This window comes from Balaenoptera ricei, chromosome 3 (assembly GCF_028023285.1).
Source record: "Balaenoptera ricei isolate mBalRic1 chromosome 3, mBalRic1.hap2, whole genome shotgun sequence".
Lineage (NCBI taxonomy): Eukaryota > Metazoa > Chordata > Mammalia > Artiodactyla > Balaenopteridae > Balaenoptera > Balaenoptera ricei.
In genome coordinates, this window is record NC_082641.1 from 162214825 (window position 1) to 162239327 (window position 24503).

General features: G+C 39.0%; 1 protein-coding gene across 1 annotated transcript in view; it reads left to right on the plus strand.

Moving 5' to 3' along the window:
- Positions 1-10972: 10972 nt before the first annotated feature.
- The window catches only part of FAF2 (Fas associated factor family member 2), a 61931-nt gene continuing 48400 nt past the window's right edge, over positions 10973-24503 (plus strand). The window contains exon 1 of the mRNA XM_059917760.1: positions 10973-11073. Within this exon, the coding sequence (XP_059773743.1) occupies positions 11011-11073 (63 nt within the window). The 5' untranslated portion in view covers positions 10973-11010. The remainder of the gene's footprint in view (positions 11074-24503) is intronic.

Genomic DNA, 24503 nt, shown 5'->3' on the forward strand with positions numbered 1-24503 from the left:
GGGCTCTAGAGCTCAGGCTCAGTAGTTGTGGTGCGTGGGTTTAGTTGCTCCACGGCATGTGGGATCTTCGTGGACCAGGGCTCGAACATGTGTCCCCTGCACTGGCAGGCAGACTCTTAACCACTGCGCCACCAGGAAAGCCCTTAATAAAATAATTATTTTAAAAAAAGTTATATTGCCATACACTGGCAATGAACAATCCAAAAATGCAATTAAGAAAACAATTTCATTTACAATAGCATTAAAAGCATAAAATGCTTAGGAAAAAATTTAACAAAAGAAGTGCAAGCCTTGTACACTGAGAACTACAAAATATTGCTAAAAGAAATTAAGGAAGACCTACACAAATGGAAAGACGTGCAGTGTTCATGGACTGAAAGACTTAACATAGTCAAGATGGCAATACAGCCCCAAGTGGTCTACAGGTTCAGTGTAACTGCTATCAAAATCCCAATGACCATTTTTGCAGAAATGGTAAGGTTGATTTTAAAATTCATATGGAATCTCAAGGAACCATGAATAGCCAAAACAATCTTGAAAAAGAAAAACAAAGTTGAAGGACTCACACTTCCCACTTTTATAACTTACTATACAGCTACAGTAATCAAGAGTGAGGTACTGGCATAATGATAAATCAATAGAAGAGTATTGAGAGTTCAGGAATAAACCCATATACCTATCGTGAAATGTTTTTGAAAAGGGTGCCAAGACTATTCAATAAGAGAAGAATAACTTCTTCAGCAAATGGTGCTGGGACAACTAGATACCCACATGCAAAAGAATGAAGTTGGACACTTGCCTCATAACATATAAAAAATCAACTCAAAATGGATCAAAGGTGTAAATGTAAGACTTAAAACTGTGAAACTCTCAAACCTAAGCATAAATCTTCATGACTTGGTATTTGGCAATAGATTCTTAGAGATGACCCCAAAGCACAAGCAGCAAAAGAAAAAAATAGATGAACTTGACTTCATCAAAATTAAAAACTTTTGTGCATCAAAGGACACTATCAAGAAAGGGAAAAATACAACCTACAGAATGGGAATAAATACCTGCAAATCACACATCTGGTAAGGATCTAATATCCAGAATATATAATAAACTCATATAATTCAACAACCAAAAGACAAACAACCCAATTTAAAAAAATATGCAAAGGACACGAATGGACATTTCTCCAAAGAAGACATACAAATAGCCAGCAATCACATGAAAAGATGCTCAACACCATTAGTCACTAGGGAAATGCAAACTGAAACCACATGAGATGCCACTTTATACCTGCTAGAATGGCTGTAACTTTTTTAAAAAAGGAAAATGTATTGGCCAGGATGTTGCATAATTGGAACCCTCATACATTGCAGGTGGAACGTAAAATGAGGCAGCCTTTGTGGCAAACAGTTTGGTGGTTCTTCAGAAGGTTAAACATAGAATTACCACATGACCCAGAAATTCTACTCCTAAGTATATATCCAAAAGAATCAAAAACAGGTATTCAAGCCAAAAGTTGCTTACAAATGTTCACAACAGCATTATTAACAATAGCAAAAATGTGGAAACAACCCAAATGTTCATCAACTGACAAGTGTATAAACAAAATGTGGTACACCCATACAATGGAATACTATTCAGCTATAAGAAGACTGAATTGTACACTAGAAAATGATTAAAGTGGTAAATTTTATGTTATATACTTTTTACCACACTTTTAAAGAGTCAATGAATGTAATTGACCACATTAAAAAAACCAAGAGAGAAAAACCATATGATCACTTCAATGCAGAAAAAGCCTTTGACTAAATCCAACATCTTCCTAATTAAAACTCTCAGCAAACTAAGAATTGAAGGAAACTTCCTCAACCTGATAAAGGACAGCTATGGAAAACCTTCCGTTAACATTAAACTTAATGGTGAAAGACTGAACTCTTCTCCTCTATGATCAGAGATCACACAAGGTTGTCCACTTCTAGCACTTCTTTTCAACATTGTACTGGAGGTTCTAGATTTAAAAGGAAGAAATAAAAGTACTTTTATACACATATATAGACAATATGATTAAGTAGAAAAATAGATTCTACAAAAAAGCTACTAGAACTAATATGTGTTCAGCAAGTTTACAGAATACAAGATGAACACACAAGATGAATTGTATTTTTATACACAAGCAGTGACCAAGAGGAAATTGACATTTTTAAATGCCATTTACAATAGCATCAAAAATATTAAATATTTAGAGATAAATCTAACAAATAAAATGAAAGACTTGTACACTAAAAACTACAAAATATTGCTGAGAGAAGTTAAGATCTAAATAAATGGAGAGATATTCTTTGTTCATTGATTAGAAGACTCAATAGTAAGATGTAAATTCTTCTCATATTAATCTATAGAGTCAATGCAATCACAAAATCCCAGCAGGACCCAAAATCGGCAAAACAACTTTAGCAAAGAAAAAGTTGGAAGACTATCATTACCAGATTTCAAAATTTATTATACAGTTACAGTAATCAAGACAGTGTGGTATCGGTATCAAGACAAACAAATAGATCAATGGAAGAAAATAGTCTGGAAAAAGACATGCACATACATAGACAACTGATTACTGACAAAGTTGCAAAGGCAATTCAGTGGAGGAGAGATAGTCATTATACTTTTTGATGCTTAAATTTTCCCATCTTTGGTCCCTTGTAACAGTTTGACAGTTTCTTTGTTCTCTGGTACACGTTCCTGGCTCATCCTGTACATTTCCTGCCCCCAGACTGGAATTAGTCATTTCTTCAAAGAGTTCTATGACCTGTTAGTGGCAAATGATATTTAGAAACCACTGTCTGGGCTCCTCAGTAGTTATTTCTTATAGACCTCTTCAGTCAACAGAACTAGACAACACATTTTCTGTTTGAAAGAGAAAAATACATTGTGTTCTTACTAATATTTCTAATTCAAGTTTAAGATTACAATGTTTTTACTCAATCCTTTTGATTTTAGATATATATATTTCTCTTTCACCAAAAATTTTGGTTCTAATCATAACATAATCACTCTTTTTTGCTCTATCTACATGAATATATAGTTTTTCTTTTATTTATCTTTTATTGAAGTATAGTTGTTTACAATGTTGTATTAGTTTCTGGTGTACAGCAAAGTGATTCAGTTATACATATGTGTGTCTATCTATTTTATATATAGTAGTGTGTAACTCTTAATCCCAATCTCCTAATTTATCCCTCCCCTTCCTTTCCCCTTTGGTAACCATAAATTTGTTTTCTATGTCTGTGTAGTTTTTCAATAACAACATCAATATTATTATTGACCTATGATTACTAAATATCATTTAAGATTTCTTTCTGTTTTTAGGACATAGCCTATCAGGAATTTGTAGGCAAATTACTGTGTTTTAAATTCACTTGAAATTATTATTTTCTTATTATTTTCTCCATGGTTGAGCCACTAATTTGATACACAGTTTCATAGGCTAGGTCCCATAAAAAACATAGCTTGAATCAAAAGCTTACATGTTTATACTTTACTGGGGAGTACAATTCCAAGGTATCAGGCATGAGAGAATGAAGCAGGGAGGCAAGGAATAGGGACAAGAACAGGGTAGGAAGTACATTGCTCCATCCCATGGGTTTGCCTCAGAGAGACCATATAAATGACCGCATCTCAAGACAGCTCAACACGGGGCAGGAAATGAGAAATTTTCATGTGGTGGATTCCCGTCTGTCACTGGTCAGGGTTTTGCCCCATGGCACATGAATTCCCCCACACTTCTGGGTAGTGCACGTGTGGGCACCGTGCTGATCCGCAGTGTCTTGTGCTCCAGTAGCAACAGGCAAGCTGTAGGGGGGGAGGCGGGAGGCTGGTGGTGCACAGGTGAGGTGAAGTGCTGTCAGGTTGTGTCTGTGTAAATGGGTCACCATGGTGGTGACTAGACAGAATCCGTGTAGAGTTGGTCACCACAGAAGTGGCCAAGGTGAAACAAGTGGCCAAGGGCCTTGGAGACAGGTGAGACTGCAAAGATCTGAAGTGAAAACATAAGAGGCATCTGATACAGCACACCCCTTGGACTCCTCCGTGCTGTTCATTCCCTCTCATTATGCCTGGTCTCATACGACAATATGGGTTCTCCTCTACTGTGGGAACAAAATGCCCTCACTCTTTCCAAAAGGGGTGGTACAAGTCCAGTCATTCATAAAATTCCCTTTAAGGCAGTAACCAGCCACAATCTCTCTTAAGACTTAGGGAAAATGAGTTAGTGAGACAAGCTACAGTTCTCCGCAGCTGAAGCTGGTCCCAAGGCTGTAAGTGATAATCACATCATCTCCCTCCTCCACTGTTCAGTCTAGATTTTGTCACTCTTAGCTAATACTTCAGTTGGCCTGATTGCTTTCCAGTGGAGTGATCCAGATTTTCATTTCTGCAGAGTCTGAGCCTTTAGTTACCTGGCCCTTGTCAGGTTGTAGTTGTTGCAATTGCTTGTTTTCTGTTGTCACTGGGTATAGAGGCATCCAGAGGTGTCCCAAGTGAATCCCCTGGGCTCCAGACATACTCTTTCTGACTCTGTTGTGTGTAACAGCAACCCTGGCCCCTCACTGTAATCAGGGTCATTGCCCTGCCAGTATGGTAACTCCTGCACCTCCAGGTTCATTGGCATATTGAGTCCAAAGTATCCAGATGGTAATCCCAGCATCTGGTTCAGTGGAACCTACACTATATCCCCTGGGAAACATGCTCCCTTCCCCCTACCCCAAGCCAGACAGAGTCTAAGATTGTAGGGACAATTTCAATGCATCTGGGTTATTTAAACCATCTCTAAATAGGTCTCCTGCTTTTCCTCCCTTTCCCACCTTGCCAACTGAGGTGTTGTTTGAACTTGTTCACAGTTCACAAATCATGAAATTTTTTTATGAACACGGGGTTTTTAAAAACCAATAAAATATCTTTGCTTTAAAAAAGAATCTCTGCTTTAAAGGTCACTGTATTCAGCATCCTTTCCCCCATCACGCAAAACTGAGGTGGTCCTCCTTTTTCCTCTGATTTGAGATGCTCTAATTAAAGACTTTCCCTCTATATCCCACAGGCAGTAGCTTTATTTCCTGATTTAGTTCCCAAGGCTCTACTCCCATAAGTCCACCCACATTCATGAGGCCCTTGCTCTAAGGATCTAGCCTGGGCCCAATATTTACAGACCTTTGACTTTGTGCCCAGTGCAGCTCTCAGTACTGGGGACTCAGTGATGGCCCAAGCCAACTTGGTCTCTCTTTCCCTTCTGGAATGCAGAGCTGGGAGATAAACAATAAACAGGTAAATAAGACAGTATCATCTAATGACAAGTGATTTGAAGAAAACATACATTTTAGGTTCTCTCTGAGGATGCTGTACACGTGTACTGAGATCTGAATGTCAAAAGGGACCAGCCATGTGAGGACTCAAGAAAAGTGTTCCAGGCAGAGTGTACTGCAAATGCAAAGTCCCTGAGGTATGAATAAGAATAATGAGGTGGAGGTTTGAGAGTAATGAGTTCACAGTAACGAGGTCAGAGAAGCGTAAGGTAGGCTTCCTTGTCAGCCACAGGAAGGAGGTTGGATTCTATTCTAAGGGCAATGGGAAGCCAATAGAGGGTTTGGAGCTGGGGAGTGATAGGATCTGACTTACTTTTTGAAACATTTCTCTGGCATCTGTGATGAGACTGAATCAGAGAGGGGCAAATGTAAAATCCAGGAGACCAGTTAGAAGGGAACTGCAGCGTTCCAGGGGAGAGATGAGATGGGGAGATAAGAGGACCTATGTGACAGATACAGTCTATTATCGACCTTTGGGTCTCTGTCACTTTCCACCTGATACTGCAGTTGACTTCCTGTTATTCTAGGAGATTCCTGAGGCTAGGTCACCCCCAGAACTGAGTAACTGTAAGACAGTAACACATATTGAATCAATCTATAGCAAAATCTAACTTCTGCAAAGGGCTTTAGCAATGATAAAGCCTTCTCCCTTCTTTCAAAATTTAGTTTATTGAAGTATAGTTGATTTACAATGTGTGTTAGTTTCTGATGTATAGCAAAGTGATTCAGTTTATATATATATATATATAGTCTTTTTCATATTCTTTTCCATTATGATTTAATCTCTGGATATTGAATACAGTTCCTTGTGCTATACAGTAGAACCTTGTTGTTTATCTATTCTATATATAATAGTGTGCATCTGCCTATCTCCAACTCCGAATCCACCCCTCCCCCAACCCCTCCCCCTTGACAACCACAAGTCTGTTCTCTGTCTGTGAGTCTGTTTCTGTTTCGTAGATAAGATCATTTGTGTCATATTTTACATTCCACATATCAGTGATATCATGTGGTATTTGTCTTTCTCTTTCTGACTTACTTCACTTAGTATGATAATCTCTAGGTCCATCCATGTTACTGCAAATGGCAGTAACAAATGGCATTATTTCATCCTTTTCTATAGCTGAGTCATATTCCATTGGATATATATATATATGTGTGTGTGTGTGTGTGTGTGTGTGTATCAATCATATCTTCTTTATCCATTCATCTGTCGATGGACATTTAGGTTTTTTCCATGTCTTGGCTATTGTGAATAGTGCTGGATAAAGCCTTCCGTTAATACTTTATTTCATTCTGTCCTCTCCCAAATCTGCAAGATGGCTATGATGAGGCCATGAATTTTACATGTCCTCTCTGAGTTAACCCTTGCCACAAACTGTGAGGTGGAGACTATTTCTTTACAGCTGAGAGATGAGCAAACTGAGACAGAGAGGTTCACTTTCCAAAACCACACAATTAATGGTGCAATACTCAGGTCTCCCTGCAGAGCATGAGATGTACTTTGTGACTTACATAAGGCCAAACTTCGCTTCCAAGCTTAATTTTTTTTCTTCAGTCCAAACACCCCTAGCAGAAGCCTGAGAATCTAAAATACACTATTGGGTGCAGGTATTACTTCTCTCACTCCTCTTACTTTTTGGATGAATCCAGTTGAGTCGCCTTAATTCCTGCTGGCTCCACTTAACCAATAATGAATAATTTGATGGATAGGAGGGCAACAAACAAAAAACTGTTGCTGACATCTCAATGGTCTGCTTTACTCAGCAATCAAAATGCCATGTCCCCAACTGACAGAAAATATCTTATGTTCCAGTTACTCAGAAACTGAGGGCTTGTTCTAGGATTTCCATGACTCAGAATTCATCCTTTATCAGGAAAAAATGGTAAGGCGTCAGCAAAGCCTTATTACTAGGATTAGAGAAACAAATATTCATTAGATTCTCTGAGACAGCTCTCAGTTACAAATCCCTGTGTGTTACAGGCATAAAACTGGCACTCAAAACCTCTCTGTCTCTCTCTGTCTCTCTCTCTCTCTCACACACACACACACACACCAGTCCAGAGACTGATGAAAATTCATTTAATTTTTCATTAAACTGTGTGTTCTTTCAAGGACAGTGGCTGTGTCTTAACTTTATAGCATCTGGTCCAGAGCCTGGCTCAGAATAAACACTCAGTACATATTTGTTGAATCGACTCCTAAAATCTGTAGATGAATATAATTTTTTAAATTTTATTGAAGTATAGTTGAGTTACAATGTTGTGTTAATTTCTGCTGTACAGCAAAGTGATTCAGTTACACACATATATACATTCTTTTCATACTCTTCTCCATTATGGTTTATCACAGGTTATTGAATATAGTTCCCTGTGCTATACAGTAGGACCTTGTTGTTTATCCATTCTATATATAATAGTTTGCATATGCTAATCCCAAATTCCCAGTCCTTCCCTCCCCCACCCCCCTTTCCCTTGGCAGCCACAAGTCTGTTCTCTATGTCTGTGAGTCTGTTTCTTTTCAGTAGTTACGTTCATTTATGTTGTAGTTTAGATGCCACACATAGGTGATATGTAGATGAATATAATTAATAAATCTATTAAAAAATATCTTCAGAATGCTTTAGAATGCACTGTCCAATACAGTGGTCACTAACCATGTGTGGTAACCCAGTACTTGAAATGTGGCCAGTCCAAATAGAGATTTAGGGAAGTGTAAAATACACCCCAGATTTTGAAGACTTAGTGCAAAAAAAGATAATATATTTGATATATTGGGTTAAATCAAATATATTACTAAGATTAATCTCATCTGTGTTAAATGTGATCCTATAGTATTTAAAATTACACATATGGCTATCATTGTATTTTGATTGGACAACACGGCTCTAAAAAGGAAAATAAAGGTCAGAAAAAATTATTCTTAAAGAAGATGGCAAGCCAATATTTGATGCCACTTTCCACGCTCTTCATCTTGAACTTATCAAAAAAGCTTAAGTTTCTTCCAAGGCCAGCTTCTCCCGTGGCAAACAGAGGCCATGAGGATTCTGCCTAGGTCAGAGTGGTGGGCTGGTAGCTCATGGGCTGAAATGTGGCTTGCAGTTATGGTTGACACAGTAATTTTCTTAAAAACTGAATTAGTTATTATCATTTCAAAATGGGGAGATTTCATACACAGATCCTTATTTGTTAGGTGCTCTTAGAAAAGGGGAAGTTGTGGCAATGCTGGTCTTTTTTAAAAAATTAATTAATTTATTTATTTTTGGCGGCATTGGGTCTTCCTTGTGGCGCGCGAGCTTTCTCTCGTTGCAGCGAGCAGGGGCTACTCTTCGCTGTGGTGTGCAGGCTTTTTATTGCGGTGGCTTCTCTTGTTGTGGAGCTAGGCACGCGGGCTTCAGTAGTTGTGGCACACAGGCTCAGGGGTTGTGGCTTGCGGTCTCTAGAGCGCAGGCTCAGTAGTTGTGGTGCACGGGCTTAGTTGCTCCACAGCATGTGGGATCTTCCCGGACCAGGGCTCAAACCTGTATCCGCTGCATTGGCAGGCAGATTCTTAACCACTGTGCCACCAGGGAAGCCCTGGTCCTTCTTTTTTTTTTTTTTTTTTAAATTGAAGTTTAGTCAATTTACAATGTTTCAGGTGTACAGCAAAGTGATTCAGTTATACATATATATACATATACATACACATATTCTTTTTCAGATTCTTTCCCATTATAAGTTATTATAAGATACTGAATATAGTTCCCTGTGCTATACAGTAGGTCTTTGTTGTTTATCTATTTTACATATAGTAGTATCTACCTGTTAATCCCAAATTCCTAAATAGTCCCTCCCCAGTACTGGTCTTACATGTAAGCCAAAAGGTACAGCTAAAAAGCAGAAACCGCCTTTGCCCAGGGAATGGACTCTCCAGTTTGCCATACTGTATTCCTATGGTCGAGTTGTTGTTGCTGTTGCTTTTTTTTTTTTTTAAGTAAAATATTTCTTGTAGCCACCTCTTTATTCAAAGAAGAAAAGGGAAATGTAGACTAAGAGGGTGTCTGTGTCTTAAAGGAAAAGAAGAACATTCAATGGTGTTTAATATAACCGCAAAGTTTGTGTGTGGAAAGAATACATCTTAAATCAGAATTATGCAACAACTCCAGATGGCACCTGACTTTGCAATCCCTCATCTAGTTCTTCCGGATCCATCATTATTGGAGACGTTGAATAGTACTGCATCTCATGTGGGCTTTGAGTTGATGTAAAAGAAATTCTCCAAAGTGGCTCTACTTGCTTACAATTTTACCTTAAGGGTCTAAGAAAAATTCTAGGACATTGTTATGAAGTTTGTGCAGACCTAGTAAGACCTGATTCAGGCCTGAAAGAGAGAAATAGCCAAAACTTAAGTCCTTCCATCTTTTAATCGACTCTTCACAGAACTTCAGCTTTCAAAGCACTTCCGGTTCTGTCTCACCTAATTCAACCCCGTGAAGTTCATGGGGTGAGATTCCACAGATGGGGAGGACAGCAGGGGCCCAGGAGGCTGAGTGCCTTGCTAGGAGTCAGACAGGTAGTCTGTGGAAAAGCACCAGACCATGAACCCTCTGCCTCCCAAGGCCTTCTGGACAGTGGACAGAGAAGGCGGATGGCAGGAGAAAAGAAGTGGAAATGAAAATGGGAGATCTGAAGAGAGGTGGCGGGTTAAAAGGGTCAAGGAAAGTGCAGAAGAAGGCAGACATTGAGGGGTGGAGATAAGGCAGTGGAAAGGGTGGGGGACTGCTTCCAAGGAGAATGAGCTGAGGCAGCATATCTGGGGCTGCTGGTGAATCTCATTCCACCAATGGCAAAACTACAGCAGAGAGGAGGTGGTTTGCCCGGAGATGTCCAGCACTTTGCCAGGTGGACACTAGAACGTGAACCCAAGTCTCCTGATCCCAGTCCCGGGATCTTCCTTCGGTTGGTCACAGGGAAGACGGGCCAGTGGGCAGAGAGACGCGTGAGGGCCTGAGGCAGGCAGGAGCAGAGTCGCAAGAGGGGTGGACGGAAAGCTCTGCCTAAGGCTGGTAGTGCCCGGGTGACCGAGTGCCAACAATTTTCAAGGGGCGCACACCTTCCACAGCTTCCGGCTCGAAGGCGGCGTGGGAAACGCCCCCACCCCCACCCTGCCCCCAGTATTCGGGGACTTTCGGAACCTCCTGAGAGATGGTCAGGGGATTTTGGAAACATCATGGCAGGAATCAAACATCAAACGGCCGATATTTCTGAACGACCGCAATTTCGTAAGAAACATTCAGAAACATTGGAGATGAAAATGGTTAGGAAGAAGGCGAAATCTGCCGAGGGGCATTCGTGAATTTCCGAAGCTTCTCGAGGGGCATTCGGGACCTCTCGGCTCTTTGCGATCTATTCGAGAGTCAAGTCTCTGGTAGATCGTTCGTCGCCTAACTCCTAAGGGCGACTTGGGCAGACAGTCCCTCGACAATTTTCGGAAGTGTTCGGGATAGGCCCGAGAGTGGTGCCCTCTAGCGGCGGAAATTGTCACCATCCCCGGCCTCCAGGTTGGGCCGGCAGGCGCAGACGCAGTTGCGCGCCGGCGGCTGTTCAGACCGGATGTGGTTGCTACTGAGGTCACTTCCGGCGGGTGACGGTGCGGACGGGTCAGAAGCGTAGAGGCGGCTGCAAAATGGCGGCGCCTGAGGAGCGGGATCTAACCCAGGAGCAGACAGAGAAGCTGCTGCAGTTTCAGGTAGCAGCGAGTACTCGGTGCAGTGAATGCCACCGCGGGCTAGGGAGTGGGTCCCTAGAGGAGCCCAGAACCCTGCTCAGATTGGGCCCGAGATTCTTCTCAGACCAGCAGGCGGCCCCCTCCCCCCCAGGCGCCGGTTGCCCTGCTTGCTGCCCCCGGCCCCCGAGCCTCTGTCGGTCCCCCACCTTCCAGGAATGGCTGCGGCCAGACCCGCTTCCCCTCTCTCTCCTCAAGAGGGTCAGCTTCCCGGGTTCCCCTTAGCGGCGCCCGTCCTCAGCCATCCTTTCCAGCCTGGTTACCGGTTGGACCCTCTCCGCTAACGACTGTGGATCTACTGGGATGCTTAATCCCCACCGTGGAGTTGGCCTCGTTTCGGGTCTCTGGAAGGCCTCCTACCAGCCTCCCATGCCATTTCCACAAACGTTTACTGAGGGCCTCTTGGGTGGCAGGTCCTGTGTTGGGCGCTCTGGTGGCAGTGGGGTCAGGACTAGCCCCCGCCCTAAAGGTGTGGGAGGACACCTCGTAATGAAACAGTGCATGATAAATGTCATCAGTGCCTTCTGAGGGGGTTTATTACCCCGGGCTTATTCCTGGGCTCACGTTCTTGACTCTGCTTGAGGAGGGTGGGAAACTTGCTGGAATCTGCCTCCTTTTAGTGGATGTTTGGGTTAAGAACTTTGGACACTAAGCACTTTATCCCTGAGCTGGAGAATCTGGTTGGAGGAGACTTAGGTAACCTTGACTCTGTTACCCTGATGGGTACCAGTTTCTTTATTTCTAGAATACGTATCTTAAAAGTGTTTATCCCCTAAGGATGTTGTGGAGATCAAAATGAGCTTATGGATGTCTAAAGGGCTTTGTAAACAGTAAACTGCTCTTAAACAGTGTTGCAACTATTAATCATTATTTAACTTAGGATAGAATTAAAGTTAGTGGTACACTTATTTCCTAATATAAAATATGCTAAATATTCATTAATTATGCAATATTTACCAAGAACCTTAGTGCTCAGGTAATAACAACAAATGAATAGAATACCATTTATTGAGTGTGGTGTTGTAAGTACTTTCCTGAAACACTTAGCTTACATTATTGTATTTAATACAACCCTATGAGAGTCATACTGTTACAATCCCTATTTTACAGATGAGGGATATGAGGCTTAAAAAGTAACATGCTTAGGTTACACAGCTAGTAAGTTGTGATGTCAGATTTAAAACCAGGTCCATCTTTCCAGAACCCTTCCTGAGCTCTTGACGTGTGTGCTATACAACCCATGTAAGTAGCAGTGTACAACTGAAAGTGGAATGCAAGTGCTCTAATATTGTATTTTTTTTCTCTTTGCAAGTTCTCACTTTTCTGTGATTTCCTTGATTTCACTGCAGTTAATTTTGAAATGTTTTCTCTTAAAACAAGCAGTGGGTTGGAAGTGTATAAATTGGAAAATACTGTCATAGAAGTAGTTGACATTTGTTTGGAGTTTTGAGTAGAGAAATTGATGACATAGCAGATTAGAATTAGAATGAATAAAGAGCAGACAACTAGCTTCTACTTCCTTATAGACTGCTAATTTCAGAGTGTTGTTTAACTTTGGCAGATCATTTTATCCCTTACAACTCTTGAGGGATAAGCCCCCATGTTGTTTAAAGTGTAATGAGGTGAGGTGAACCATAAGTTGTGAAGTACTTAGTCTGGTCCTGGAAGAACATGAATGTGTGGTAGCATTTCTGAGATAAGGTGCACAGGAATCTCTGTTTTTGTCTTCATTGGCTATCTCTATCAGTAAGAGAGGTGACTAGCAGGTTAAAGTTGTATTAAGATTGCTTTATGAAATTGGATTTAATAAGGCAAATACATTTTACATTTGTGTATTCTTTAAGCAGTGGCTTGGATCAGGTTCATCATCCAGATTACCATTAACAGCCTCTGAAATTTACTAGGTGTCAAGCGTTATACCAGGTATTTGATGTACATTAACTCTTCTAAACCTTTTTGTAACACTGTAAGGTGTTAACCCCAATTCAGTTTATTAATGAAGAAACAGGTTCTGTGAGGTCAAATAACTTGCTCAGGTGGTAAGTGGCAGAGATTTAGAAATCCATACCCATAACCATCTTGCTTATAACCTAATGGAAAAGCCAGACACATACATAAATAATGAGTATTCTGCAGTATATTAGTGCTCATGGTATAATAAACATAGTAGTATAAACAAAATGCTGTGGAAATTTAGGAAATGATAGTATTGATGAGGATGGAGGGGGAAAGAAGGATGGCTCAGTAGTTACCATTAAGTTTCTACCGTGCCTTAGGTGTGGTGCTAGGTAGTTTAGAACCATTATGCTTAATCCTCACAATAGCCTTGTAAAAGTGCCACAGGTGATATGCCTCCTCCTAGGTAAGGAAACAGGTCTAGTAAAGTATTTGCTCCAGATCATTAAGCTATTAAGTAGTGGGGATGGAATTAGAATTAGAAATCTAGTGGATCTGGATCTGAACTTAAAAGCTGAACTCTTTCCACTGTACTTTGCTGCTTTGAAGGAGGACTGGAATAACAGGTGGTGGGCAGGAGTATGTTCAAAGCTGAGGTATGGATATGAAATAATGTAGAATGTGTTTGTTATGATGGATTTAGAGAATTGGAAGTTGAAAATAACACTGGAAAGGTAAATAACAGCCAGATTTTGGAGGCCTGTGCTCAATGGTTTAAATTTAATCTGTAGGCTTGAAGAGCCATCAAAGATTATTTCAACTAGAGAGTGAAATAACACTAGGTTTCAGCTTTGCTTCACTAACAGTATGGAGCATGTGCTTGGAATCTCCACAGGGGTTAGGACAGAACAGGATGACACTGCTAGGAATCAGTTTTCAATAAGTTGCTTCATTTGATATATTGAAATTAGCAAAAGTGAAATATTTTGGAAATCTCAGGTTTCCTCTATTTCAATTTTTTTGTGACGTATGATTTGATTGGAACTCCTTAGGGTATATTTAGCAGGCTTCTAAGTCTGTTTGATGTCTTTTAAGATTCTTCTGGTTACTTTCTCCTGTTTATTTTGGAACCAGTTGAATATGAATAACTAATGCCATATTTATTTTAGGCCTTCCCCATTTTCTTCAAATGGGAAATAATGGGTTTTAAGAGGAGCTAATACAAATATGGGGAAGGTCAGTTGTATTGAAGTCCATTTTTCCAAATTTCCAAGTATAGCAGATTCCCCTGGTGTCTTGGTTTACTGCCTCTAGGTTTGAACACCTGGAGAAGGATGACATGGATAAAGAGAGACGCGACTAAAGGAGCTATGCATGGCCAATAGAGGAAGAAACAGTCCTTTTCTGCTTGTACAGGAGCACGAAATTTTGAGATTCGAAGGTGTTTTTGTTTTTGATGTTGTTTAAACACTTATTGAGCATTTACTTTATCCAAAGTGCTCTAGATCCATTGTATCATTAACTCCTCCCAATAAACATGGTGTAGGTTCTGGTATTGTTAAGTAAACTAGGATCAGGAGATAATTTACCTAAGGTCAGTGATGAGCTTAGATTTGAATCCAGAACTCTGGATTCTCTTTCTTACTACCTAGCACTGCCTCTCTGGCCCTAGGTTTTGATTTGTTTTCAACAACAGGTAAGTGAGTAGGGCCAATAGAAACAGTATGGGACACTTTGAAGAAAGAGAACACAGCAAAGGAAGTCCAAAAGTGTGATTCTAATCCTGGACATCATCACTAGTGTTAATTCTCTTAATCTCCTCTACGTGAAGATGGACTTTTTTAGGAGAAGGGAAGAAGAATCCCCCAAAGTGGGAATGAACAAGGAGGACCGTTCTCTCCCTTCCATACCCACAGGTATGAGAGAGAAAATGGGAGAGAGGGCTTCAGGGGGAGTATCTTCAGGGAAAAGCCAAGTTTCAGTTAGACCATGAAGGTGAAGGAAGTGTTCCGGAAGTTAAGGATCCTAGGGGATATTGCTGACATAGCAGGGCTTTTAATTCTAAACAGAATCCTAAAAATGTGGTGTTACTGGGTCAAAACAATGTACATTGTAAATTTTAATAGCTACTGCTAGACTGCTTTCCAGGGAGTTTTGGCAGCTCACACTCTCACCAAGAGGATGTGAGACGACCAGTTTCCCCACATCCTTGCCAGCACTGGATGGTATCTTTTCAGTTTTTGTTAATCTGATTAAATTTTCAGAGTCCTTATTTTAATTTGCATTTCTAGTGGTAGTGGTGGTTGTAGTTTTTGATTTTGTTTTGCAGTCAGTTGAGTTTGAACAGCTAATGCAATCACTTGTTTTAAGCTATTTCAAATGGGAAAGAGTAGGGACATAAGAGTGAGGGATTGGCTTTGCAGATGTCCCACGGTATTATGGAAGGTTTGTTTTCTGGTTGCAGAATAAAAAGTGCTGATTTTAAGATTGAATTCCGTTCTATAAACTCCTGATTATGGATGAGATTGAGCTCCTTTTGGCTACTTATGGTTAGTTATTGTGTAAATTCCCTGTTTATCCTTTGTTCATTTTCTATTGGATTATTTGACATTTTCTTATCAGTTTGTATGAGTTCTTTATGTATACTGGTCATGTATAGCAAATATTTTCTTTCATGACATCATTTATCTTTGATCATTAATCTCTTCACTTACCCTTATTTAAAATTATGTCATCAAATTGACATTTTTTTCTTTCTGGCTTTTGGATTTTCTGCTTTGTCTAAGAATGTCTTCTACTTAATGACATTATACAAATGTTCTCTTTTGTTTTCTTCAAAATATTTTACAGATTTCTTGTTAAAATCAGATCTTTAATCCACGTGGAATTAATTTTTTGTATGTATGAGATGAGAACCCAAATTTGCTTTTCTCCAGGAAAGACTATAGGTTAGCTGAATAGTCAATCCCTCCCCCAACTGATTTGAGTAGTCCTCTTTATCATAGTGTACTCTGTTTTCGATAACCTATTTGCTAGTAGCATTACTGAATTAATAATAATAGCTTTCTACCAAATTTTATTGATAATATCTGATAGGACAGGACTCCTTCCCTATTCTTTTTTTTAATTATTGGTAATTCTTACAAGTTCTTTCATGTACATTTAAAAATCATTTTGTGAGCCCCTATGGAGAACAGTATGGAGCTTCCTTAAAAAACTAAAAGTAGAACTACCATATGACCCAGCAATCCCACTACTGGGCATATACCCTGAGAAAACCATAATTCAGAAAGAGTCATGTACCACAATGTTCATTGCAGCTCTATTTACAATAGCCAGGACATGGAAGCAACCTAAGTGTCCGTCGACAGATGAATGGATAAAGAAGATGTGGCACATATATACAATGGAATATTACTTACCCATAGAAAAATGAAATTGAGTTATTCGTAGTGAGGTGGATGGACCTATAGTCTGTCATACAGAGTGAAGTAAGTCAGAAAGAGAAAAACAAATACCGTATGCTAACACATATATGTGGAATCTAAAAAAAACAAAATGGTTCTGAAGAACCTAGGGGCAGGACAGGAATAAAGACGCAGATGTAGAGAATGGACTTGAGGACACGGGGAAGGGGAAGGGTAAGCTGAGATGAAGTGAGAGAGTGGCAAGGACATATATACACTACCAAATGTAAAACGGATAGCTAGTGGAAAGCAGCCACATAGCACAGGGAGATCAGCTCAGTACTTTGTGACCACCTAGAGGGGTGGGATAGGGCGGGTGGGAGGGAGATGCAGGAGGGAGGAGATATGGGGATATATGTATATGTATAGCTGATTCACTTTGTTATAAAGCAGAAATTAACACACCATTGTAAAGCAATTATACTCCAATAAAGATGTTTTAAAAAACCTCATTTTGTGCAGCCATGGAATTATTGGAATTGCTTAAAATAATATATTAATTTGGGACTGGTCGAAATTCAGGAACATGTACATTTCTTTATTCAGATGTCACATGTCCTTTAAAATATTTTTTTGTAACTTTCCTCTAGTTTTTGGATATTCCTTATTAAACTTATTCCTAGGTATTTTGTAGTTTTGGTCACCCTGTGAATGGGATATCTCTTTATTTCTAAATGGTTACTAATAAAAATGCTGTTGCATTTTGTACATTTATCTTGATTTTTTTTGATCTATCGAATTTCGTATCATGTTTTCTGATCATTGCTAATTTTCTAGTTTTGTCTCTTGGGCTCTTTTTTTTAATAACAATTTTACTGAGATATAATTGTCATATCTTAAATTAACCCTTTTAAAGTATGCAGTTCAGTGGTTTTCAGTGTATTTACAAAGTTGTGCAAGCGTTACCACTATTTACTTCCAAGGATTTTCATCACCTCAAAAAGAAACCCATTAACAGTCACTCTCCATTCTTCTCTCCTTCTAACCCTTGGCAACCACTAATCTATATTCTGTCTCCATAGATTTTGTCAATTCTGGGCATTTGGTATAAATGGAAGCATACACTGTACAGCCTTTTGTGCCTGGCTTCTTGCACTTAGCATAATGTTTTCAAGGTTCATCCATATTGTAGCCTATATCAGTACTTCATTCCTTTTTATGGCCAATAATGTTTCATTGTGTGGATAAACCACATTTTGTTTACCCATTCATCAGTTGATGGCCATTTTTACTGTTTTCACTTTTCAGCTATTAATATTGATGCTGCTATGAATATTTGTATACCAGTTTTTGTTTGGACATATTTTCAGTTCTCCTAGGAGTAGAATTGCTGGGTCACATGGTACCTCTGTTTAACTTTTTGAGAAATTGCCAATCAGTTTTTCCAATGCAGTTATACCATTTTCCCTACCAGTAGTATGTGCAGGTTCCAGTTTCTCCACATCTGCACTAACATTTGTTAATCATCCATGTTTGAAACCATCCTAGTGTGAGATGTTAATCTTGCTGTTTTGATTTGCATTTCCCTAATGACTGAAAAGATGGTTGAGCATCTTTTCATATGCTTTTTGGCCATTTGTGTGTCTTCTTTTGGAGATACAAAATCAAATCTTTTGCCCATTTTTTAAAAATTGAAGTGTAGTTAACTTACAATGTTGTGTTTCAGGTGTACAGCAAAATGATCCAGTTATATTTTTTTCAGATATTTTTCCATTATAGGTTATTACAAGGTACTGAATATAGTTCACTGTGTTACACAGTAAATCCTTGTTGCTTATCTATATTATGTATGGTAGTTTGTATCTTTTAATCCCATACTCCTAATTTATCCCTCCCCTTTCTTCTTTTCCCCTTTGGTAACCATAAGTTTGTTTTCTATGTCTGTGAATCTGTTTCTGTTTTGTATATAGATTCATTTGTATTATTTTTTTAGATTCCATATATGTGATATCATATAATATTTGTCTTTCTCTGTCTCACTTCACTTAGTATGATATTCTCTAGGTCCATGTTGCTGCAAATGGCAATATATCATTCTTTTTTATGGCTGAGTAATATTCCATTTTGTGTGTGTATGTGCGTATATACACACTACATCCTTTTTTTTTTTAACTGAAGTATAGTTGGTGTACAATATTATATAAGCTACAGGTATACAATGTAGTGGTTTGCAAGTTTTAAAGGTTATACTCCAATTATAGTTAATATAAAATATTGGCTATATTCCCCGTGTTGTACAATATATCCTTGTAGCTTATTTTACACATAGTTGTTTGTACCTCTTAATCCCCTGTCCTTATATCACTCCTTCCCCCTTCCTTCTCCCCACTGGTAACCACTAGTTTGTTCTCTATATTGGAGAGTCTGCTTCTTTTTTGTTATATTCACTAGTTTATAGTATTTTTTAGATTCTACATATAAGTGATATCATACAGTATTTGTCTTTCTCTGTCTGACTTATTTAACTTAGCATAATACCTTCCAAGTCCATCCATGTTGCTGCAAGTGGCAAAAATTTCACCCTTTTTTATAGCCGAGTAGTATTCCGTTGTGTATATATACCACATCTTCTTTATCCATTCATCTGTTGATGGACACTTAGGTTGCTTCCATATAATGGCAATTGTAAATAATGCTGCTGTGAACATTGGGGTGTATGTATCTTTTCAAATTGGTGTGGGTTTTTGTGTTTTTGGATATATACCCACCAGGAGTGGAATTGCTGGGTCATATGGTAGTTCTATTTTTAGTTTTTTGAGAAACCTCCATACTGTTTTCCACAGTGGCTGCACCAATTTACTTTCCCACCAACAGTGTATAAGGTTTCTCTTTTCTCTACATCCTCTCCAGCGTTTGTTATTTGTGTTCTTTTTGATAATAGCCCTTCTGACACGTGTGAGGTGATACCTCATTGTGGTTTTGATTTGCATTTCTCTAATAACTAGTGATGTTTGAGCACCTTTTCATGTGCCTGTTGTCCATCTGTGTGTCTTCTTTGGAGAAATGTCTATTTTGGTCTTCTGCCCTTTTTTAAAATTTATTTATTTATTTATGGCTGGCTGGCTGGCTGGCTGTGTTGGGTCTTAGTTGCAGCACATGGTATCTTTATTGTGGCACATGGGATCTTTGTTGCGTCATGTGGGCTTCTCTCTAGTTGTGGTGTGTGGGTTTTCTCTCTCTAGTTGTGGTGCACAGGCTCCAGGGCACGTGGGCTCTGTACTTGTGGCATGCAGGCTCCAGAGCGCATGGGCTCTGTAGTTTGCGGCACGGGGGCTCTCTAGTTGAGGCGCACGAGCTCAGTAGTTGTGGCGCGCAGGCTTAGTTGCCCTGTGGCATGTGGGATCTTAGTTCCCCGACCAGGGATTGAACCCGTGTCCCCTGCATTGGAAGGCGGATTCTTTGCCACTGGACCACCGGGGAAGTCCCTGCCCATTTTTTGATTGGGTTGTTTGTTTTTTTGATATTGAGTTGTATCAGATGCTTGTATATTTTGGATGTTAACCCCTTGTCAGTCACATCATTTGCAAATATTTTCTACCATTCCGTAGGTTGTCTTTTCGTTTTTTTGATGGTTTCCTTTACTGTGCAAAAGCCTTTAAGTGTGATTAGGTCCCATTTGTTTATTTTTGTGTTTATTTCTTTTGCCTTGGGAGACTGATCTAAGAAAATATTGCTATGATTTATGTTCGAGTATGTTTTGCCTATGTTCTCTTCTAGGAGTTTTATGGCATCATGCGTTATATGTAGGTCTTTAAACTATTTTTATTTTTGTGTATGGTATGAGGGAGTGTTCTAATTTCATTGTAGTTGTCCAGCTTTCCCAACACCACTTGTTGAAGAGACTGTCTTTTCTCCGTTGTATATTCTTGCCTCCTTTGTCATTGATTAATTGACTGTAGGTGTGTGGGTTTATTTTTGTCCTTTGCCCATTTTTTTTTTTTCTTTCTTTTTTTTTTTTTTTCTTTCTTTCTTTTTTTTTTTTTTAATTATTAGATGAAGAAGGTTAGTAGCTTTATTTATTTATTTATTTATTTATTTTTGGCTGTGTTGGGTCTTCGTTTCTGTGCGAGGGCTTTCTCTAGTTGTGGCAAGCGGGGGCCACTCTTCATTGCGGTGCGTGGGCCTCTCACTATCGTGGCCTCTCTTGTTGCGGAGCACAGGCTCCAGACACGCAGGCTCAGTAGTTGTGGCTCACGGGCCTAGTTGCTCCGCGGCATGTGGGATCTTCCCAGACCAGGGCTCAAACCCGTGTCCCCTGCATTGGCAGGCAGATTCTCAACCACTGCGCCACCAGGGAAGCCCCTTTGCCCATTTTTTACTTGGGCTATTTGTCTTTTGTTGTTGGGTTGTTAAGAGTGCTTTATATATCCTGAATACAAGTCCTTTATCAGATATATCATTGGCAAAAATATTCTCCCATTCTGTGGGTTGTCTTTTCACTTAGTCGTGTCTTTTGAAGTTTTTTAATTTCATGAAGTCTGGTTTAATGTTTTATCTTTTGTTGCTTGTGCTTTGGTCATGTCTTAGAAACCATGGTCTAATCCAGGGTTACAAAGATTTACACCTGTTTTCTTTTAAGACTTTTGTAGTTTTAGCTCTTACATGTAAGGTCTGATCCATTTTTAGTTGATGGATATGAGGTGGGGGTCCAACTTCATTCTTTTGGTTGTGGATATCCAGTATTCCCAACACCATTTCTTGAAAAGATGATTCTTTCCCTATTGAATAACCTTGAAACCCTTGTTTAAGATCAGTTGACCATAACTAAAGGTTTATTTCTGGACTCGTTTCTGTTCCATTGATCTGTATCTACCTTTATCTGTATCTACACTGTCTTGACTATTGCAGTTGTGTAATAAGTGTGAAATCAGGAAGTATGAGTCCTCCAACTGTGTTCTTTTTCAAAAGTGTTTTGGCTATTCTGGATCCCTTTCATTACCAAATAAATTTTGGGATCACTTTGTCAATTTCTGCAAAAAAAGGCAGCTGGGTCTTTGATAGGGATTGCTGTTAACTGTAGATCAATATGGGGAGCATTGCCATCTTAACAATATTAAGTCTGTCAATCCATGAATATGAGAAGTCTTTCCATTTATTTAAGTCATCTTTAGTTTCGATGTTTTGTAGTTTTCTGTGTACAAATCTTGCACTTCTTTTATTAAGTTTATTCGTACATATTTTATTCTTTTAGAAGGTACTGGGAAAGGAAATGTTTTCTTAATTTTATTTTCAGGCCGTTCATTACTACCATATAGAAATATAACTGATTCTTGTATATTGATCTCATATCGTACAACCTGGTTGAACTCATTATTAGTTCTCTATTAGTTTTTTTGTAAATTTCTTAGTTTTTTCTGTATACAAGATTATGTCATCTGTGAATAGATAGTTTTATTTCTTTTTTTTCCTTCTTGCTTAATTGTTTTAGTATAATGTTGAATAAAAATGGCAAGAGTAAACATCTTTGTCTTGTTCCTGATCTTAGGAGGAAATCATCAGTCTTTGACCATTATTATGTTAGCTGCGAGTGTTTCTTAGATCAGGGTGACGAAGTTCCCTTCTATTCCCAGTTAAGTTTTTATCCTGAAAGGGTGTCTTGGGTTCTTAAAAGGGTTATATGAGACAATGCAAGTAAAGTACCTGATAAATACTAGGGCTCTATTAAAAAAGGGGGCAGTTTTGGAGAATGTTCAATTGTACACATGTTCTGTTACATTTCTCTTTATTTTTCCAGGGAATATTTAATAAAAGGTAGAACTGAAAATTTGCAAAACTGTCATCCTTTTTTAAAACTGGAATTAGAAGATAAACACTTATCAAGTAGCCTAACATATACTCAAAGGAGTGCAAGTCCTCTTCAAAAAGGATACATATAGAAAATATTTTATATACAGAAGACGTGTCTGATATTTTTCAAATTTACAGAATTAACCCTGTGATTTGGGAATTTAAAGTGTTGACAGTTAAACTTTGTAAAGTTTTTTCACTTGAAAATTCAAATTTAGCTTAGTTTTAGTATCCTTAGATACATTTTCCACAAGATTAGTATTAATATATTTCATTAGCTTTTGCCTAGCCTTTTCATACAAAATGATGACATTCTGACGCTGTCATCCCTTCTTTATTTGTTAATAGGGATAAAGATATATGTTCTCTCACCTGTTCAGTTACACCGAGTTATAGTATATATAATAAAGGCAGGATAAACATTTGATCCTTTCGATTATTTATTAGTTTTTAAATAATGAGTTGATTCCTAGCATCCTATGAAGTAACCATTGAGACTTTTAAAATTTTTATTTATTTATTTATTTTTGGCTGTGTTGGGTCTTTGTTGCTGTGCGTGGGCTTTCTCTACTTGCAGCAAGAGGGGGCTACTCTTTGTTGCCGTGCACAGGCTTCTTATTGTGGTGGCTTCTCTTGTTGCGGAGCACAGGCTCTAGGCGCATGGGCTTCAGTAGTTGTGGCACGTGGGCTCTCGAGTGAAGGCTCAGTAGTTGTGGCGCTCGGGCTTAGTTGCTCTGTGGCATGTGGGATCTTCCCGGCCCAGGGCTCGAACCCATGTCCCCTACATTGCCAGGTGGATTCTTAACCATTGCGCCACCAGGGAAGTCCCACTGAGATTTTTTTTTTTTTAACATCTTTATTGGAGTATAATTGCTTTACAGTGGTGTGTTAGTTTCTGCTTTATAACAAAGTGAATCAACTATACACATATATATCCCCATATCTCCTCCCTCTTGTGTCTCCCTCCCACCCGCCCTATCCCACCCCTCTAGGTGGTCACAGAGCACTGAGCTGATCTCCCTGTGCTATGTGGCTGCTTCCCACTAGCTATCTGTTTTACATTTGGTAGTATGTATAAGTCCATGCCACTCTCTCACTTCGTCCCAGCTTACCCTTCCCCCTCCCTGTGTCCTCAAGTCCATTCTCTACGTCTGCGTCTTTATTCCTGTCCTGCCCCTATGTTCTTCAGAACCTTTTGTTTTTTTTTTAGATTCCATATATATGTGTTAGCATACGGTATTTGTTTTTCTCTTTATGACTTACTTCACTCTGTATGACAGACTATAGGTCCATCCACCTCACTACAAATAACTCAATTTCGTTTCTTTTTATGGCTGAGTAATATTCCATTGTATATATGTGCCACATCTTCTTTATCCATTCATCTGTCGATGGACACTTAGGTTGCTTCCATGTCCTGGCTATTGTAAATAGAGCTGCAATGAACATTGTGGTACATGACTCTTTTTGAATTATGGTTTTCTCAGGGTATATGCCCAGTAGTGGGATTGCTGGGTCGTATGGTAGTTCTATTTTTAGTTTTTTAAGGAAGCTCCATACTGTTCTCCATAGTGGCTGTATCAATTTACATTCCCACCAACAGTGCAAGAGGGTTCCCTTTTCTCCACACCCTCTCCAGCATTTATTGTTTGTAGATTTTTTGATGATGGCCATTCTGACTGGTATGAGGTGATACCTCATTGTAGTTTTGACTTGCATTTCTCTAATGATTAGTGATGTTGAGCATTCTTTCATGTGTTTGTTGGCAATCTGTATATCTTCTTTGGAGAAATGTCTGTTTAGGTCTTCTGCCCATTTATGGGTTGGGTTTTTTGTTTTTTTGATATTGAGCTGCATGAGCTGCTTGTAAATTTTGTACATTAATCCTTTGTCAGTTGCTTCATTTGCAAATATTTTCTCCCATTCTGAGGGTTGTCTTTTCGTCTTGTTTATGATTTCCTTTGCTGTGCAAAAGCTTTTAAGTTTCATTAGGTCCCATTTGTTTACCACTGAGATTTTTAAAATTTGAATTGTAGATTTTTAAAATTTGCAGTGAACTCATGGATGTAAATATATTTAACGTATTACATTTCATTGCCATTGTGCTTATTAAGGCTTAGGTTGTGCCATCTTTGACAATTATGAGTCTATTTAGATTGGCTCCTAATGACTTTTATTTTTTAGGAACTCCTAGTATTTACATAATTTTATTTTTTCAGAGTCACAGAAAAGATTTACCATTTG